We start from the raw sequence: 19706 nt of genomic DNA on the forward strand, positions 1-19706 counted from the left end.
TGAAAAGAGAGAATTTTGAAATTTCGAGTATATATACAATGCGTGTTCATCATATAGAGACAGTGACATTTCGACTATGTCTTAGCACGAAATATTTTATCTTCAGTTATTTCCGAATTCTCAATATAGATTGAAATTCATTTTTTTTTAATCGAGAGTATGAGCACCTCGTCTTCGGTATTGTTCGAGACGTTTGACTGGCTCAATGAACCGAGGTGGATCGAGTATCAGAGAAACTTGACATTTATAGGAACTGAAGATGAAGAGTCTACGCTCCACCTCATAAAGCAAAAGTGGTTCAAACGGCATATTGTATGTCAAGCGTGAGATTGTCACAAAAGCCTCTCTAGACATTATCATTTGGATGTCTTTTATTGAAAAATGTTTATACTAAGTCATGAGACCAGTGCTCTCATGAACAGCTCGAGAATGTTAATCTCACATAACTCTTTTACACCCGCAAAAGAACCCAGATTATGTTATAACAAATCCAGCCGACAAAATACAACAAAGCTCAGCAGCCGATGAAACAAACAATTCTAAAACAATACCAAATACGCCATTATGCTCTTCGCCAAATCAGCATTGTTCATCCTCTACAGCCGATTGCTCTGGAAGTCGTCAAGCGAATGCAACAGAAAGTGGATGCAAGTCAAAGTTCCCTTCAACGCAGGAGAAGGGAAGTGCTCAGGGACCAAGTACTCAAAAACCTTTCGCACATTTGTTTCGTGTTTCGATCCTAGCTACCAATTTATCGATATTACTCCATTCTTTTTTCTTCCTTCTAAATACGTTCTACTCCATCTTTTTGGGTAATGCTCACTACAATTTAGCATTTTTGTGTGGGTTTATTTCCTATGCTCTCTGCTTGTTCAGAGCAGTGGGAAAACCCAAAATGTCAACTCAGTATCTGGCTGAAGCCATGAAGAATCAATGCTCGAATCATATCGTCTATTGCTTGACATTCTTAGTGGGTAAACCCAATTTAAGTACGCACAGAATTTTACGTCGCAAATGCGATCAAATAGTTTGTGCACAGCGTGGTAGTTTAACCGATATTTTTGCCATCCTGCATTCTTCTAACTCCCTTTTTTATAGTTGCACTCTTTCCGCTGGCTATATATGCGTACATCAACGTAATGTTGCTATTACCAGTTGAGGCAGAAAGATATGGCATCAATTTGAAAACAGTTCGAATTTTTAAAAAGATTCGATCGGACAAGATGAAGCTGCTCATTTATGCATCTTCTATTGAAGTACTCATCTTGTTCACCCTCATCACCAGACTCATTTCTAGAGACCCGAGTGCAATTATTCAAATTTTGATGTTTTGGAATTTCCTCGTTCATAGTTACAGAAACAGCCCTTTGACAAGAGATTCGACTAGAGCGCTCAAGTCGATCGCAGATGGGTACCTGCTGTCTCCAAATTCGCCAGAATTAGTGAAATATGCCTACGGGAAACTTGTTCATTTTGTCAGAGTGGCATCTGGCGTTAAGAACAGCTACTCGGCAATGAATTAAAATTCGCCTTATATGAAGACTATACGTGATACGTATGTATTCATATCCCTCTTAATGTAAGCATATCAATTTTGGTTTCCGTATGTACATCAGTGCTTCTACAACCAGACAAATGGCGTACTATATCAAATGTATGAGGAATGACATTTTTAAAATTTTATTTTGCCATTCTATGACCAACAAAGCATTTTTTGTTTACAGGTGTTTGGCGGGGCGACCAGTACGTTTGCATGTGCGCTCTGTTCTGATGAGTGCGAAGCACGCAGCCATCGAGAGGCGTTGAGGTCGGCTGGTCATTCTGCATACACCAAAAAGTTCTGCGATATCCACAGAGAAGTAAGTTATCTGTTTTTTTCTGCTGGTTCCAATGCATTTGCATGTCCCACAAATTCTGTATGAAAGGGCTTTGGTCCCCTTTCTTCGTTGAAATTATTCTGTGGGTATGTAGTAAAAATAAGCCTGTTTTGTACCGTCTGTCATTCCTTTGCCTTGCGAGGTCAAAACTGAGTTTCTCATTCTGAGCAAGGCGGTAAGGTAATAGCAAATATCCTGACTAATGTAGATTGTTTCTCGGCATTTATACGGTTTTGAATTCAAGACGTCGTCGCTCGAGTTGTTCGAGATTTCTATGTAGCTGATCTTGATGATGGGTAAAAAGTGAGTGTAGGCTTCGACTTCTTCGAGCAGCGGGGTGACGTCGTGTGATTCGAAGTACAGAGAGTTCCAATTCAGAACGGTGATGAGGATAGAGGGGGCGTCTTGATGGGTGCTGGTGAGGTGGAATTGAAAGTTGCCGCTGGAGCGGATGAATTCAAGGATTGTTGAGCTAATATAGGTCTCGGTTCTGTGGAGGGAGAAGAAATTGGACTGCTCAGATGTAGGTAAGACGGTGGTGATACAATGTTTAAAGAATTTAATGTGTGGGTAGGAGTGATTCGAATCCGAAGGATAGAGGAGGTCAGACACAAGAACAACGTTATCGGAGTTGATGAGAGTGCGGGCGTCGGTGAGAACCAGACCGACATTGGGGCGCGAAACGAGTTCAAAGGAACAATGCTCGTCGGTATTGTTTTTCGAAGTTGAGTTGTTTTTTGGCGTCATTTCGGCGAGCCCGAGAGGCAAGCGACAACGGACGCAAGTGAAAGGTCTCCAGCGCTGTTTGAACTCTTCGAATACGGGAGATTCTTCGTTGGACATGTACAAGGAATCTAAATTGACATCACCTGAATGAAAAGAGAGATGACTTGTACCTAGGTGCAGTGTTCCAGGATCTGGTCGTAAGAGGCCGCCGTGTTTCATTTTTTCCGAACGGTTCAACATAGGAGCAGTGCAAGCACACGTCCATAGATCGCGGAGCAGGTGCCAATGGTCGCCGGGAAGCTTAAGGACTCTGCATCAAAGAGCGTCAGTGTGTGCGTATAGAAGCATGATACGGACTCGAATGTTTGGAAGTTTATGTTTCAGAAGTGGGAGTACCGGAGGGTTCGTACTGGAACGGAGCGCGGTCGGACTGAGATTGTTGGTGGATTAGGGAATGATGACAGTTTTTACAGAAAATTTGGTAGATGGAAAGGCAGCCGCGATCAGGTAGTGATAGAGTTCGCATGACTGCTTTCAAATCCTCTTCCGGACTCGAATGCCGGTTGGACGAGGAAGGAGAGGGCAAGTCCAGAACAATGAGGACGTAGTCATCCGATTGAGAAAATCGGATGTTTTTAGAAGATGGCGCCTGTGTACGAAGGAGGGGTATTTTGATGGAATGGCAGGGAGCCTGGGGATCAGAGGCATAAGCGGTGATCAACAAATAGGTGAGCGCAGGGGTCGGCCTGGCGATAACTTGAAGGCCGAACTTTAATTGGTGGCGCTTGGGAACATATAGACGGACATAGAGCTTTCGAAGGGACAGAGAGTACTCTACATCGTAACGAATGGCCATAGGAAGTCGCGAAGGCGATAAATTGGGGATAAAAAAGAGTTGGCAGAAGGGGGGGGTACACGGGAGTGTTTTTCAAATCTGAGCAAAGAGAGTAAAAAAAAAGTTTTATCGTACAAGATCGATGAAATATTTTTTTTCAGACCAACACAACCAAGAAGACGCTTGGATGCACAAGCCGAGTGGCTAAGATATTGGAAGAGGTTCGTGAGGAGGCGGAGCACAGATAAGGTGAATGTTTCAAAGAGAGAAAAAAAAAAGTACATGCGTTGGAATGTATACACATTTTGTATATACGGGCGGCGATTTTTTGATAGTGAAATGCCCTGTTCCCAGAAATTGCACATAAAAACACTTTAGATATTTTTGGCTTTAGTCGTCACTCCAGTCCGAATCGGATCCCTCATCCAGGTCGGTTTCGCCACTGGTGGCCTTGACGCGTCCGGCCATGGCTTTGCGAAGCAAGTCAGTAAGCCCACCGGACTCGCTCGGAATGGCGGGGCGTTCTTCGACCTCGACTTTGGTGAGTTGTGTACCTCTTCGGATGGCGCTGAGGAGATCGTTGGAAGGAGAGGTTTGCGAAGGTTCTTGAGCGGCGGGTGAGGGGGCAGACGGGACCGGTGCCTGAGGGAGGCTCGGGGCAGCGGGTTGGGCTTGCTGCATAAGAGGTGGAGGTGGAGGGGCATCAGAGACAACGGTTTCCTGCACGGAGGCGTCTTGAGTGGCGGTGTTCATGATATCGAAGACGTCTTTGGCTAGGTCTTGGTTCTGCATCAGATCTCTCTTTTTGATGCCCACCTGCTTGAACAGAACCTTCCATTCTGCAGGGATGTTGGAGATATCAAATCCACCCTCTGCACTCCAGCCTATGTGGCTGATACGTTTGAAATCAGTAGGGGCGCCCGTCTCGCGAGTATCGATGTATTGAATGCAAATGTGTATGCGCCCGGCGTCAACAGACGAAGCAGCGCCGGAGCGCCCACGACGGTTGGAATCCTTCGAACCCTCTTTCAGCACAAGCGGGTACCATTTATTCTGGAAATCCGGAGAATCGAAGTCTCGCACGGAACTTCGAAGAATGAATTCGACTTCCCCGATCAATTTTTTTCTGTCATAAGTTTTGCCATTCACAACGCGAACGACAGCCACTTCAAGCTCCGGGTCGGTGACAACCATAGTGAACGACTCGTTCCAGAAAGGTTCGGACGTCTTTTTAGCCACTTCAGTACAGTCAAAGCGTCGACCCTCATCTACGCTATTGTAGTCCTTCATAAATAGCCACGCGGTAGCATCAGTTTTCTCTAAATAGGGGAAGATAGACACAGTGGTTAAGCGTCCGGTTCTAATCAATTTGAGCGTTTGGGGGGCCCATCGAAGAACGTACTGGGATCGCAGTTGTTGAGCTCGGCGGCGATGACTTGAAAAAAAAATTAGTGAAAAAAAATAGGCGTGCGAAAGCAGTGCAGAAAAAAGAAAGCCGACTGTTAGAAATGCAGGAGAAAAGATCGAAAAGAGACGAAGCAGGGGACGGCAGGGCCAAAATACACGTTTGTCGACCGTTTTCGACAAAACGATTTTCTGAAAGCTGGCGTCTAGGTCTCACGTACCATGGATGACAACGGTCGTGCTCAGTCCTTTTTTGTTTTTTTCAATATGAAATTTTGTGGCTGGAGAAGGTTTTTTTTTTGGGGGGGTGGTTTGCTTTTGTTCCGAGATGGTGATATCAGCAGCAGGTTTTGTCTCGCCCACAGGTTGAGGAGTGGTGTATTGACCGCTGGATTGAGGAAATGGGGTAGTAGGTGGTTGCACGGGCGGGAGTGTGGGATCAACGATCTCAGTATAGGAAAGAGGGAACCAGCCATAAACACCGTTGACTTGTCCTTGAAGCCAAATTCCTTTTCCATCAGTATTAGAGACTTGGTAAAGTTCTCCAGCAACGAGCGCCAATTCAGTGGCAGAATTTGGCTGATAAGGAGCGATAGCTCGAACCGTAAAAGGTACCGGTGGAAGTTCCATGGTCGGCAATATGTACGCTTACGCCAGGAAGGATATCAGGTAAATTACAGAGGGCACCGTGATAGTAGACTGCGATCAAAGTATTGCTAACTTGAGCATCTGCAGAACTTTGGCAGGACGAATAGTAGAGAATTCAAACGTACTGCGCGAATAATATTATTTCTGAAAAATTTTTTTTAACGTGAAATTTTTTTTAGAATCGAGTGCCATTTTTCTCTTTGCAAAATCACCTTGAACATGGCAGGGGCCATCAAGGGGATAAACGAGAGAAAGGCGGCTCTGAGAGATGCCATCAAACCCTATTCTCGCGCTGCGACGCAGGCGAAATCCCCCGTTAATTCTACCGTCAGCACTTTCCAACTCAGTATGTTCGGCTTTTTGAAATACCGCGAACAAGCATTTTCCTCTTCCGTGCACGGCCGGGGGTAGCACTATATAGCTTTTTTACGGCGATCTAGTTAACTTTGCCTACGAAACTCTTCACCAATTTCAGATAAGGTATACGGGCAACACTTGCTGAAAAATCCCGCTATATTGGATGCCATGATCGAAAAAGTAGGTCGTTTTTTGTGACAGAAACGCTTTCCGTACACACCCGCGTACGTCGGTAGATTTCGTGTGTGTGTACCACATTTCTGTTTACTGTGTATGCGTCGAAAAATTTGAGCACTAACAGCTCACGGACCCCTCTCTCTCGGCGTACGTTTCTTCACGGATGAATCTTTCTAGGCGCAGCTGAAGAGCTCGGACACAGTTTTGGAAATTGGTTCCGGAACTGGAAATCTGACCATGCGGCTTCTTCCGCTGGTCAAGAGAGTTGTTGCCATTGAAGTCGATCCTAGAATGGTAGCGGAGCTCCAAAGACGTGTTGCGTCTACGGAACACCGGCACAAACTCACGCTGATACTGGGGGATGCGATTAAGACAGAATTTCCGTACTTTGATGTCTGTCTGTCGAACACTCCTTACCAAATTTCCTCCCCTCTCACCTTCAAACTGCTGTCCCACCGCCCCATCTTTCGCGAAGCATTCCTCATGTTTCAGCGTGAATTCGCACTTCGACTGGTCGCGGAGCCGGCCGACCCGCTATACTGCAGACTCTCCATCAACACACAATTGCTGTGCAAACCTACACACGTCATGAAAATTGGAAAAAACAATTTCAGGCCGCCCCCAAAAGTGGAGTCGAGCATTATAAGCCTCAAACCCTATAACCCGCCTCCACCTGTCAATTTCTTGGAATGGGACGGACTGGTGAGAATCGCGTTTTCCCGCAAAAACAAAACCATGAAGGCAATTTTCAAAAAAGACAAAGTCGTCGGTCTGATTTACGACAACTACAGAACTCACTGCTCGCTCCACAACATTCCGGTAGATAAGGACTGCACGACCGAACACATGAAAAAAACAGTCCTGGACATCCTGGAGAAATCCGGATTGGCGGACAAAAGGAGCAACAAAATGAATCTGAATGACTTTCTGACCCTCTTAAACGCCTTTAACAGCAATCTTATCCATTTCACTTAAAAACGCTTTCTTTGACAATAGGATTACAACTTTTTGAGCACTTGTTCATGCGCCCCTAGGAGTGTCCCCTCGAACTCATTTTTTTGCACATAGTATGGTAGCAGAGAGATGGCCGTGGCTAGCCATTTGGCCGACACTTCGTACTTTCCGAGCCTAGAATAATAAACGCCATTGTTGTACGCCTCGATCACCAGCCACTGCACCTGTCGCTGCACGTCCTCGCTGGCACCCGCCTCCTCCCTTGTCCCCTCCTTCAAAGTGAGCAACTCTGAAATTCTCCGGTAAATCTGCAAACTCTCGGACTTGTCGGGACAGAAGGACACGGCGCGACGGAGGTTCGACAGCCAGGTCAAAAGGTCGTGCCCAAGGCCGCCTTGGTCGCTCTTGGAGGAGGACCACTTCTTCCTGTACAACGCATCCAAGCGATAGCATAACTCCAAACCAACAAGGCGAAGGGAATACCTTCCTTGATGCCTCTCCCAAATAAACCAAGACAAATTTTCTAACGCGCGGATCATTATATGCGGCTCCGCGAAATCCTCTCGGTAATTCAACAAAGAAAAAAGCTCTTGAGACGGATGCCGAAGCAAAACTCGAAGCTCAAAATCTAACAAAAATAGCAGCACTCTCATCGAGTTTTCATCTTCAAACAAACGACCATCTTCCCCTATATTATTACAATCCACCTTCACCTTGTCCGCACCAATCGACGTCTCGCCCGTCTTTGTCGACGCGCTCATCTCGGAGATCCTCTCTGTGAGACGATAGCACAGCAACACGTGCTGAAGCGCGCCCTCCAGACCCTTCTTCATCTTCGAGGAGCTGACCTCCTCCTTCGTACCGCGCGAAGCGTCGTACGGCGACGACGTGTACATCAGCAAAATCGAACTAATCGCCAACACTCTGCACTTCCTCTGTTGCTTCAACGGCTCCGCCGACTCGACTTCCGTGCGCTTACAAAAATGCGCGCTCTCAATGAACAAATCGTGCGCGTTCTCGAACAACTTGTAATTTTGCGCCTTCACCGCCAAATTGAAGGAGTAATGGCTCATCCACGTCAGCTCCTCATCCTGCCGAGGACCGCTTTCAGCCAGCGGTGACGAGCCGAAGAACAAAACCTTGCCGACTTTTTTCAGCACCTGAGACGCCTTCCGAATCAAGTACCCCGCCCGGTTTATCCACTCCTTGACCGCTTTCAAACTCGCCCCTTTCGGCCCCTCTCCCTCCCTCTCGCCGTCCTCCTCCAAGCGGCACTCGCACTTGGCCAGCTCCGTCCACATCATCTTCAACGCCGTCCTCAACACAAACCCGTAACTCAACTTCAGCCTCTGCAATATCGTCTTCTCTCGACTCCCAATTGCCGTCAGCAACGCCTCCAACACCTTCAGCGTCACCTCGCTCCTCTGATACTCCAACGCCTGTCCAATCAACATCTCTATCAAGTAGATCGGCGACAGCACCTCCTTGCACCTCCCCCACTCCGCCTCGTCTATCCTCATCACCTTGTTGATCACCTCGTGAATTCCCTCTATTCTGTCTTGTTTCAAGTACAACTCGAACAAAACTGCCAACCCCGGCAAAAACGTCGGCATCGCCTCCAACGCCGACTCGCCGCACTTCAACGCCTCGTCCAGCGACTCCAAATTCAAGTAACACTTCGCCAACAAACACAAGCACTTCGCCTTCAATTCCACTCTCTCCTCTCTCCCGGCCCACGACAAACCAACCCTCACCACTCTCTCGAACCACCTAATCGCCTCCGTCCACTTCCTCGCCTTGTAGCACTCTGTGGCCAACTCCCAACACAACACGTACAATCTCTGCTCATTTTTTTCACACGCCGTCTCCGCCTCCTCGCACCGCCTTATGCAGTCGTCTACCACCCTCTCTAAACGGCAGTCCAGCCGCTCCGTGCTCTCCGCCGCCTTCCACGCGTTCACCAGCACTTCCAATTGCATCAGTCGAAGCTCACTCAACTCGTTCTCACTCCACCCTTTTCCCTCCTCCATCGACCTCTCCAATATCGCCTCCACGATTTCGCCCCTCCCGCTCCTTGTCACCGCCGACATCAACGACTGGCACTTCGACAACTCCACCTTCCTGCCATTCAGCACCCCCTCGAACATCGCGTCACCCTCCTTCCTCCCCGCCATCCAATACGCCTCTATCAACAACAACTGGCCCACCGGCTCGTTGTGCAGCTCCTGCGCCTGCTCCAAATACTTTATAGCCCTCTCGAGCGCCCCGCCCTTCGACAAGCCCCTCGGCGAAGCCACCGCGTCCAAATTGCACCTCGCCAACGCCCTCAACGCGTCGGCCCGAAACTTCGCACCCAAACCCACGTCGCGACCCCTCTGTAGCGCCAACACCCCCATGAACCACCTCTCACCACTCTCCCCCCCGTCTTCTGACCTCTTCATCGTCCTCACGCCTAAATTGTACAACAAAATCGCCAAATCGCGTAGCAACGCCTTCACCTCCTCGCTCTCACCCAACGACTTTTTGGACACCAAAAAACAACGCCATGCGCGCCGCGTCCTCCGCCGCCTCTATCTGCCCTCCCAAATTGCACTCCGCCTTCCAAACGCACAGTTGCAACAGCGGCTCCGCCACCGCCGCCGACTCCCCCACCACGCGGCACAAGCTCCACCTCCTATCCTCTCCCTTCTCCACGTCCCTCAACACGCGCAACACCCTGTCCCAACACCCATTCGCCTTCTCTCTCTCCCCCCTGTCCGCCCACAGCTTCCCCGTTCTCGCGCTGAACCTCACCGCGTAACTGTACAACGCAATCGGCACGTCGCCCTCGCAATGCTCAACCGCCACCAGCAACATCTCGCTCGCCACCTGACGCACTGCAGCCAAAAAAAAAAAAAAAAACAACGCTCGTTACCACGCCCTCATGCGCACAATCCCGTGCAATCGCCTCCCAAGCACCTCATTTCATACATACAGTGAATGCTGAATTCCGGAATCGGATGAAGACCCCCCACCTCCGTTGCTCCCAGCGCGCCGCCATTGCGCTTTTGAGCAAAACTCACACTCTCATTCCATATTCGAACCGCCAACCTCTTCAGCGTCACGCTGCACGCCTCCATCATGTCCTCCTCCCTCGACCCCAGTTCCTCAGAATTGCTGATCAATTCTGTCAACCCCCTCAACCCAGCTCCCAGCTGGCTCGCTAGTTCTTCCAGCAACTCCGCATTTCCCGCGACGTATTTGCTCTCCACTTCGGCCACAAGCCTACTCAACCTCGTGAGCGCGGCCTCCATGTTGTGAAAAAATAACTCAAGTTGTCAAAAATGAGCCTCAATTGTGTGGCCAACGTCGAGAAAAAAAACGCTCTTTTGTTGATATAGAAAATGTAGCGGCCAACATCACTTGGAAAAAAGCCCAACCCCCTTTTTCAGCGAGAGACACCTCTCGCGTCGTGCGCGAGAAAATCGCCAGCCACCCCTCGGCCAGCTTGTCGCAGACAAATTCGTATCAAAGGCAAAAAACGGCTATTATTTTTTACTTCAGTACGGTTTTTTGTACTCACCGGCCCCCCCCGACTCGCTCTCCCGCCGACAAGTCCACGCGAGTGCTCCTCTCACGTGGCGCCGTTCTGCGTCGCCAATTTGTGCAGCCGATTCACGCGCCTGACGATGATGTCCAGCATTTTCTTAATGTTGTCGGCGCGCGCGCATACGTTCTCCATTTTCGGCTGATATTCCACAAGGGGAACGGGATCGAGAGAGGGAATGCGATCTAGCTCTTCATCAGCACAAAAAAAAAAATACACAAAATTAGAAAAACGAATCTCTTTTCGCGGTGGGTCTCGAGGTCGTCAAGAGCTATCGGCGTGCCTCTTGATAGGGCGTCTATTTGCAGAGAAAGCCGGTTTTGATTCGTCACCGTGGTGTTGACGTGTTGGTCAATCTCTAGCAAGATTGGCTCCAAATAGCCATACAAACTTTCCGACAGTTTTCTGATTTCTTCTTGTGGCAGCGTTTGACGGTGTCCTTGCTTTTGCTCGGGTTTGGACTCCTCGGGAGACCTCGGAAGAGTCATACCTCTAAAAGCAGCCTGCCGACGGCGGAAATGAAGATGGTTCAAAAAAAAACCTGTCTTTTTCAACGAACTCAGACTTTTTCTTCTGCGCCAGTTCATTGGAGCTCGAGGCCCCGAACCGTTTGGTTTGCAGATGGCCGACTATGACGATAGCATGTTGTTCAGCGATGACTCTGGCGATGAAGAAAAAAGTGACTTGGAAGAGAACGATCCAATAGTCAAGGCAGAGCATCTCTACTTCGAGGCTAAAGGTAGGTATGACCTCGCGCTGACCGCTCCGTGCGCTAGCTGGGTCTTTCAAGTGAAAGTGAGAATTGAGGCCTAGAGGACGGACAGTGGCTTGAAAAAACGCAACTTTATGTGTAAACACATGTATGGCGGTGGTCTCTCGATGCAATGGATGCGACACGTGCGAGAGAGATGGGGGGCGTTAGATCCGTGCGGGGCGCGTTTTTAACAAGGTGATTTTTTCCAACACGCGCGCACCCTTCGGCTGGACGGCTCGCGGGCAATTTCAGACTTGGAGTCCGAGGACCCGGAGGAGATGCTGAGGTGTTTTGAGTTGGTGCTAGAAACAGAGCCGAGCAAGGGGAAATGGTACGGATTCGCGCGCGAGAGAGCAGGGGGCGAAGGTTGCCGTTGCCGAGGGGTTGACATTTGAATTTTACGCGCGCACGTGAAAAAAGGGGGTTCAAATCGCTGAAGAAGATGATCAAGATTTTGTATACGCTGGGCCGTATGGAGGAAGTGTTAAAGAACTTCAACAGGTTATTGAAGGAGTATTCGAATTTGATCATAGGGAAGGAGGAGGCGATGAACAAGTTGCTTGACTTTATTCGCAATTCGCCGCATATCACGGAGATATACACACAGACGTTCAAGGAGCTTGAGAAGAGAGGGAACATGGTGCGTGCGTGCGGATGCGGGGGGGGTGGGGGAGAGGTGCCCGGAGGCAGCTTTTTTTTGTGGGGGGGGGGGCGCTGACGTTTAGAGGAGGTAGAAGGCGATGTTGAGGTTGGAACTGAGGTATTTGAAGGTGTTGCTCGACGCGAGGAACTACGAGTTATTGGAAAAGGTGTGTAACTGACTGCGTGTGTGTGTGTGTGTATGGAGGGGGTTTTTTGCCACGTTTCGTCTGGTTTCGTATTGATTGTTTGTTTTAGAAAATTGTGGAGGTGCACCAGCATTGCTTGTTGCCGGACGGTGAGGAGGACTTGTCGAAGTCGAACGAGTTGATAGAGATGTATGCGCTGCAGATATGTATGTACTCCGCTCGTGGGAACACAAGGGTGTTGAAGGAGCTCTACGAGAAGGCGTTGAGAATTAGAGGGTTGTGCAATCCTAGAGTGACTGGGGTGATTTACCAATGTGGGGGGAAGATGTACATGAAGGAGAAGAATTGGCTCGCGGCGAACACGGATTTTTTTGAGGCGTTTAAGAATTTTGACGATGCGGGCGCTCGAGCTCAGAGCACGGAGTGCTTGAGGTATTTGGTGCTGACGAATATGCTGAGCGGGTCCACGATCAATCCGTTTCACGAGCAAAGAGCTCGTTCGTATCAGGACTGCGAGGAGATAGAGGCGATGACTTCCCTTGTGGAGGCTTATCAAAGGCACGACATTACCGAGTTTAAGAAGAGGTTGCAGGCGAGTTCGGCGCTGCTCTTAAGTGACCCGCTGATAGCGGAGCATTTGAACGACTTGATGAAGGCGCTGCACTGCGGCGCGCTGGTTGAGCGCGTGAGGCCTTACACGCGGATTGCGCTGTCGTACATTGCGTCGGAGCTGAGCGTGCCCGTGGAGGAGGTGGAGGCGCTGGTGATCGAGTTGATTTTGGACGGAAAGATCAAAGGGAAGGTCGATCAGGTGACGCGGGTTTTGAGGCTGGAGAGCAGGAAGGTCAAGGAGAGCCAGTTTGAGGCGTTGACGAGACTTTCTGCGAGCGCGGACGCGCTGAACGAGGCGCTGTTTTCGAACCTCAGGTAGAGTGGCGCGGGGAAAAAGAAGGGGGGGGGGTGGACTTTTTTTTTTGGGTGTACCGCGCGCGAAGCAACGCTTTCTAAAATCAGTCCGCGCATTTTTTTTTTTTTTGTGTCATTTTTTGAACGGTTACAAGGGGGGTTCGTTGCGCGACAGGTTTGTGCGCGTTTGTGTGTGTATACATTCAAGGGGAGTTTTTTATAGTTTCTCGACGACTTCTTTCGCGAGCTTGGCGCTCCGGGTGGTTTCCGGGGAGCTGAAGCTGGAGTTCATGACCTGGGTGATGAAGGGGAGGAAGGTTCTGAGCTGGGCGGAGAAGAGGCTGCCGAAGTACTCGGAGAGGTCTAGGATTAGACAGCACATGGCGCGAGAGATGGAGTCGACGCGCGAGCCGGAGTCGTCGGCGATGACTTTGAGGGTGAGTATGATGTTTGGGATGTAGTCCTTTAGCTCGTTCTTCTTGTCGCGAGTGAAGGTGAGGATGAGCATGGAGTAGGCGGCGAGGATGGTTTCTCGCCACATGTTGACGGATTCGATTTGCTCGGTGTCGGTGATGTCGGTGGTTTTGGTGGTGGCGATTTCGCTGGCCTTGATGAGGACGCCCATGGTTTTGGGGAGGTGGTTGACGAAGTCGTTGCCGAGGGTGTGTCCGACGTCGGAGAGGCAGCTGACGATGTTGGGGGCGAGGTAGGGGGAGATGTTGGGTTGGACGACGTTGAAGAGGAGGATTTCGATGACGCGTTGGGAGTAGACTTTGAATTGTTCTGGGAGGTAGAGACAGAGGTCGGTGACGCTGTAGACGGCTTGTTTGCAGAGGTCGGTGTCTTCCCAGTGGACGAGGGCGTAGAAGAGGAATTCGACGTAGGAGGGCAGGAATTGTTGGAATTGTTCGCCGAGGGCTTGGACGACGAAGGAGATGGTCATGAAGCACTCTTGGTGGACGGAGGAGCTGGTGCTGCTGCGCATGAGGTTGAACATGAGTTCCATGACGTTGGGGGAGAGGGGTTCGATGCGTTTGCCGAGGCGAGAGACGCAGGTGGCGAGGATGCCGCAGAGTTGGCCTTGGAGTTCGCTGATTTCGGGGTTGTTGCCGCAGAGGACGGTGTTGCCGAGGTAGGAGGCGAAGTGGGTGAGGGCGCCCTCGACGATGACGAGGGAGTCTTCGGGGACGACGAGGATGAGGATGCGGAGGGCTTCTAGGGCGCAGAGCCTGAGGTTTTCGCGGTAGGCGTCGGGGCGGTTGCTGGCGGCGAGGAGGGCGCAGAAGAGGTCGTTGAAGTAGGGGTTGAGTGGGTTTTCCGGGCTGGGTTTGTCGACGGACCCGGCGAGTTTTTCGATGGCCTCGCAACAGATGGCGGCGATCCTGGCGTCTCCGTTGAGGGATTGGCAGAGGGCGCGGAGGTAGGGTTCGAGTTGGGCGTGATCGTTGAGAGCTGGGGCGTGGTATTGGGCGATGCGGCGGAGGACCCAGGCGGCGGTGGACTTGACAAGTTGGGTTTGGGAGTTGAGACAGCTCAGGACGACTGGGAGGGAGCTGACGATGGTTGCCTTGACATCGTCGATGGTGGGGCCGTCCATGATGGCGCCGAAGACGAGGAGGGCGGAGGCGCGGGCGTTGTCATAGTTGGCCACGATTTTGGTGTTGATGAAGGGCATAACGAGGGGAATAACGTCCTTGGTGATGACGACGGAGATGGCGCTCAGACAGGCGCTGGCGGCGCTGGTTATGGTCCACTGCTCGAGGTCGAGGTCGATTTCCCTCTCCACGCACTGGCACAGCACGTCGCATAGAGTGGGAGCCGCTTTGGAGACGAAATGGTACATGGGATGCAGCTGCTCCTTGCAAGCGGGGTCCTGGTCGAGACGTCGCGCGTTTTCGTCGGCTATGCAAGCCTCCTCCTCGCTGAGAGAGGTCCAAAATTCGATTGCCTGGAGCACCACTTCCCGCTCGGAGTCGGTGCGAATGCAGTTGAGCGTGGTCTCGTAGATCTTGTCCATGACCAACTCGAGGTGGTAGTAGTAAGGGCTTATCATGACGACCAAACACTCGTAAGCGTAGAGCCGAACGGAGGCGTCGCCGAAGTTGGCGGCGTTGAGCGCCTGCGCGAGGAAGCCCTTGCAGTCGTCTATAGCGAGGTCGTCGGCGGACATGGAGCCCACGACCGCCAAGAGCGCCTTGGTGGCGACAATCTTGAGCTCAACATAAGGAGACTCCATGCCGAAGTTGATGGCCTCGACAACCTTGTTGGACTTCTTGGAGTACTCCTGCGGCGGCGCGGACCTACATATGGTCTCGAGCGCGATGAGCGCGGCCTCCTTCAAGTAATCGGAGCCCTGCAGCAAAATAATCCTGTGCAGCACGTCAATGCAGTCTATCCACGAGGATATCTCGAGCACGGCAATCTGGCCGAAGCACTGCGCCGCCAGGTGGCGGTACTTCGCCACCTCGGAACCCATCGTGTCCAAGAGCTTCAAAAACGCGCCGCTCGCGCGTCAGCCACTGCGCCGTCGGGGGGGGGAGGAGGAAAAAAAAAAAAAAAAAAAAGGAACCGACGCGACTGCTCGCGCGCTTCGCTTGATCAACGCACCTTAGCCTTGATGTGCGCTCTGACGTCGACCGATATCTCCAGCCACCTCTTGACCACCATCTGCATCCTCTCGGGCTTCGCGGTGCGCCCGCGCGGGCTCGCCGTCAGTCCACTCTCCGCTCCGGCCGCGACAACAAAAACACAAAACAACAACGTGGAAGTCCCCGCGTACCGTGTCCGCATCCAAGTTCCTTCGAAAGGTGAGCCCCGCAATCTGCCTGGACGGCGACTCCTTCTTCGAGTCGTCCGCCAGCTCGAACGCGAGCGCCGTCATCCACATCGGCTGCGAGCGCGTCGGCCAATGCGCAACCGCAAAAACGCCACACAAAGGTCAGTACATCGTTCGCGTCCCCGCCTTCAACCGCGACCGCCCACCCCGACGCGCGTACAAAATAGTTGTTCTCCCATTGCAAAAACTGCGCGATAGCGCTTTCCGACGCCTCCTTGTCTGTTCGTGTGACGAAAAACCAACGCGCGCTTAGCAAACTGTCTCTCTTTCTCTCTTCTCGGCGGCGGCCCGCGCCGCGCTCCCGGCGGTCGCAGAAGCCGCGCGCGAAGGATCTATCAAACTCTGTCCAAAAAAAAAAAAAAAAAAAAAAAACGTCTCCCGGCAAACGCCAACCAGAAACACACTCCCACGTACTCTGCGCGTTTTGGGCCGTAATCAACACGCTCGTAATCGAGGACTGAATCGTGTTGAATATTTCCTCGTCCATTGTGGCCTGCATAGAGTGTTCTCGCTGCTAAATATGTTCTAGCCTGAAGTCTGACAAACGGAACAGCTCGCTTCGGAGAAAGGAAAATAAAATAAGGTGAGGTCGCTCGTATAAAGCCAGAGTTAAATAATATTCGAAAATACGCTAAAATAAAATGAAAAAAATAAAATCACCTGCACACGTGTGCGCGTGTGTACGCAGGCTTCCGCCTCCTCGCGCCCCCACAAAACCCTTGGCCCCTCCTCCAAAAAGCACCGCCCCTCGCGGCTTCCCGACGCGGCCCAGCGCCGCTCCGCTCCCCGCTCGGCAACGCCGCGAAGGGCCGACGCGAGCGAGTCGCAAGACCGTTCCGGCAGCGCTCTCAGCGGGGGCAAGAGAGGGCCGGTTCTCGAGACGCGTCGCTTCCGCGACGGGCTTTTCGCGCGAGGCGCCGGGGCGCTTTTTTCCCCCCGCGTCCGTCTTGGAACTCGCGACGCTCGACGGCCAAACGGGCGCCGCCTCCGGGGAAGAACCCAAACGCGCACCGACGTCCCGTCGCGACGCCCGCGGCTCTCCTCGCGGACCGAAGGCACGCGCCGCCCCGCGGAACCCCACCGGACGAGGCCTCAACGAGATCAACGGCAACCGTGGAAAAAATTTTCCTTAAAAACGAGGAAGCTTCTCTCGAGACCGGTCGCAGACTCATTGGACGAATGCGCAGAACCGGCCCGCAAGACTCATGCCAATCGCGCCTCTGCCCCCTTTGGCCGCTTTTCTCCAGGAGCGCCAAGACTTTCCGTCTTGGAGAGGCCTAAAACTGGAAAAAATATGTCCCTCGGACCAGTGGACAATGCGCACGTGTCCAAAGGCCTGCAACCACGCCGGGCTCTCTGAGAGCTGACCTCGCACCCTGCAGAGGCGCGCGGAAGGCACGCCGATGCGCTCACGGCCGAAATGGCTTTTCAGCACACCCTAGGGCCCATTCGAAGAGATGCGTGCGGCTTTTCAAAAAAAAAAAAAAAAAAAATTCACCGCATGGAAAAGAACAAATCAAGACAAGCTTTTGGATAAGAGATACAACGCACTGGCTATGCGACGAACGGCCATATATTAAAAAAAAAACACCGGGAGTCGTTTACTTTTGTGGCGCGTTAGGGCGTGTACGTTCTGATGAAGTCGGCCCTCCACATCCTCTTGGGCGTCGGTACGTTTGCATCTCCGTACAGCGCGAGCGAACGAAAAGCTATACTAAGACGTACACTTGGAAAGGGACGAGACGCCTCGTGCGCGCGGCCGAGCTGCCACCGCACTGTAAGCAAAGACAAATCAGGAGCCCGGTCTCATGCGACCTACGCTACGGACGCATTCACAGTAGGCAATACTCGATTCGAGACCGGTATGTCTTTCCGGTCAGGGAGGAGGAGAGGCTTGCCGCAGTTCAGTCCGAGGAGCAAAAACTCCAAGAACAAGCGCTTCGCGGACACAAAAGACGTAAGAAGCGCCTTCAAGGAGCGAGGAATGTCGGCCAAGGGAGCCACGCGGCCGAACCAGGTATGTGGGCTTTTTTCTGTCGAGCAGAAAAAAAAAAAAAAAAAAAATTAACTCGATCAACTCTGTAGGATTCGATGTCAAATGCGCGATTCTGGACCAACCCATCGTTCCGGAAGGGGCGAAATCTCTGTCTATAGCCGTCATCGGCCCGGCTAACTCCGGAAAATCCACCTGGATCAATCGCATGTGCGGGGGAAAAATTTCTTCTGTGTCGAGAAAACCTCAAACGACTCGAAAATCGATCATCGGCATAGCGACCATCGATAAGACCCAGCTTGTCGTCATCGATACCCCCGGATTAGTCCCCAAAGAATTCGCTAAAAAGTACGTCTGGATCGGCGGGGGACGAAAAGAATGCCTCGAATTTCTGACGCGTTTTTGAAGGTACAACCGTCAAATCGCCACGGGCGCGTGGGATGCACTCGACTCGGCTGGCGTCGTGCTGGTCATCGTTGACTGCTTTAAGATCATAGATCAGGTACTGCGCGAATTGATCCACAAGCTAGACGAATACATGCAGAACCGGTCCAAGAACCCCTCCATGTCACCGATACGCGCCATACTGTTTTTGAACAAATATGACAGATATGAAGTGTATAAATCGAGGAACGCTAGAATGTATCCTGTCATAGATCGCTTTCGCAAGCACATTCCGTCCCTAGATAGGATTTTTGAAAAAATCTACTACGGATCTTCGCTGACCGGACTCAATTTTGATAAGCTCAAAGTAAGTAACCCCGTAAACGGAGGACGTTTATTGCGCGGATAGCTGACGTTTTTTTAGAACGCACTAGTAGAAATGGCGCCCCTCCGTGAGTGGGAATACGCGAAGGAGGTCGTGACAAATCAATCTCGTTTGGAAATCGTACAAGAAGTCATCAAAGAAAAAATTTTTCGGCATCTAAATCAAGAACTTCCATACGGCATTCGTCAAGAAAGCGTCTCTTGGATAGAAGATCCGGTGCGCGGGATCACAAAAATAGACCAGAAGCTCTACGTTCCTAAACAATCTCAGGTGGTACGTGGGAAGGTCCGTCGAACGACCTTTTTTTTTTTTTTTTTGAAGGACCCACATGTGCGTGCGCCCGCACATTTCTTCCGCGCTTACTGACCGGCGCCCGCATCAAGAAAATCCTAATAGGGAGACGCGGAAACGTGATTCACGCCATAAGGCACGAAGCAGCGAGGGACTTGGAGACGCTGCTCGGATCTCTGGTCATACTGAATTTGAGAGTTTCGGTTAGAAACACAGACGTGGAGCCCGGACTCACGGAGACGGGGTAAACATACAAGACCCCATTAAGAAACGCCAACTGCTATGTCGCAGCGTGCAAGAGTTATTTCCCGTTTTTTCCTGAAAAATGTGTAACGATAACAAAAATAATTTTTTCTGCTATTGTTTGCCATATGGCATGCGCTGCAGGATTGCCTGTAAAGTTAGCGTTCGGTCGATCTTCTTTTTTGTTGGCGTCATCGAAGGTGGATGTTCCGTCGCCAGCCGAGTGTACGCCGATTCGGTTCTGAATTGTGTCGCCAAATCGTGCCTCACTCTAATTTGCACGAGTTGTGTTTTTTTAGTCAGCACTGCGAACGGGAGTCTCGCTCAAGTCCACTTTGTTCGGAAGCCAGGCGAGCTGTGTGGAGAAGGACGACGAGTGGGATGACGTCGAGTTGAGCGAAGAAGAGATATTTGGTGGTTTGAATCCACCTTCGGGCCCGCAAAAGAAGTGGCCCTGCAGCGAGCTGTCCGGCGAGCACCGCGATTCGGCGGGAGAGAGCCGAGAGGGGGGCCCGTACAGGGCGACGGGCGCGCCGGCAGAAGGCGGTCGAGCGCAGTGTCG

The 19706-nt window shown here is 51.4% G+C and overlaps 5 protein-coding genes and 1 long non-coding RNA gene across 7 annotated transcripts; 4 read left to right on the top strand and 2 right to left on the bottom strand.

Moving 5' to 3' along the window:
* The first annotated feature begins 163 nt into the window (after window positions 1-163).
* Window positions 164-5626, top strand: LOC126318599 (uncharacterized). Its single transcript, XR_007557405.1, has 5 exons — window positions 164-312; window positions 467-989; window positions 1099-1654; window positions 1725-1963; window positions 2086-5626. It is a non-coding gene; the product is annotated as an uncharacterized LOC126318599 (long non-coding RNA).
* Window positions 5627-5708: 82 nt separating this feature from the next.
* On the top strand, window positions 5709-6999 carry LOC126318640 (probable dimethyladenosine transferase). The gene is made up of 3 exons (XM_049993460.1): window positions 5709-5836; window positions 5966-6027; window positions 6202-6999. Exons 1-3 carry the CDS (start codon window positions 5710-5712, stop codon window positions 6997-6999), a joined length of 987 nt encoding a protein of 328 aa, XP_049849417.1. The 5' UTR covers window position 5709.
* Window positions 7000-7022: 23 nt separating this feature from the next.
* Window positions 7023-10514, bottom strand: LOC126318639 (uncharacterized). The gene is made up of 2 exons (XM_049993459.1): window positions 9953-10514; window positions 7023-9854 (listed from the first exon to the last, which is right to left on the bottom strand). Exon 2 carries the CDS (start codon window positions 9417-9419, stop codon window positions 7023-7025), a length of 2397 nt encoding a protein of 798 aa, XP_049849416.1. The 5' UTR covers window positions 9420-9854; window positions 9953-10514.
* Window positions 10515-11155: 641 nt separating this feature from the next.
* Window positions 11156-13129, top strand: LOC126318643 (COP9 signalosome complex subunit 2-like). Its single transcript, XM_049993462.1, has 5 exons — window positions 11156-11303; window positions 11571-11649; window positions 11739-11958; window positions 12053-12127; window positions 12216-13129. Exons 1-5 carry the CDS (start codon window positions 11186-11188, stop codon window positions 13035-13037), a joined length of 1314 nt encoding a protein of 437 aa, XP_049849419.1. The 5' UTR covers window positions 11156-11185; the 3' UTR covers window positions 13038-13129.
* Window positions 13129-16467, bottom strand: LOC126318641 (uncharacterized). The gene is made up of 5 exons (XM_049993461.1): window positions 16263-16467; window positions 16009-16067; window positions 15792-15902; window positions 15620-15694; window positions 13129-15500 (listed from the first exon to the last, which is right to left on the bottom strand). The coding sequence occupies exons 1-5, from the start codon at window positions 16345-16347 to the stop codon at window positions 13230-13232; spliced, it is 2601 nt and encodes an 866-aa protein (XP_049849418.1). The 5' UTR covers window positions 16348-16467; the 3' UTR covers window positions 13129-13229.
* An 889-nt stretch (window positions 16468-17356) lies between these two features.
* On the top strand, window positions 17357-19301 carry LOC126318644 (GTPase Era-like). 2 transcript variants are annotated; one of them, XM_049993463.1, is made up of 6 exons: window positions 17357-17518; window positions 17584-17865; window positions 17934-18189; window positions 18250-18592; window positions 18650-18883; window positions 18994-19156. In XM_049993463.1, the coding sequence occupies exons 1-6, from the start codon at window positions 17485-17487 to the stop codon at window positions 19147-19149; spliced, it is 1305 nt and encodes a 434-aa protein (XP_049849420.1). In that variant the 5' UTR covers window positions 17357-17484; the 3' UTR covers window positions 19150-19156. The 2 variants fall into 2 exon arrangements, with proteins under 2 accessions (XP_049849420.1, XP_049849421.1); XM_049993464.1 differs by having other exon boundaries at window positions 17384-17518; window positions 19007-19301.
* Window positions 19302-19706: the final 405 nt, after the last annotated feature.

Source organism: Schistocerca gregaria, unplaced genomic scaffold (genome assembly GCF_023897955.1).
Source record: "Schistocerca gregaria isolate iqSchGreg1 unplaced genomic scaffold, iqSchGreg1.2 ptg000673l, whole genome shotgun sequence".
Classification (NCBI taxonomy): domain Eukaryota; kingdom Metazoa; phylum Arthropoda; class Insecta; order Orthoptera; family Acrididae; genus Schistocerca; species Schistocerca gregaria.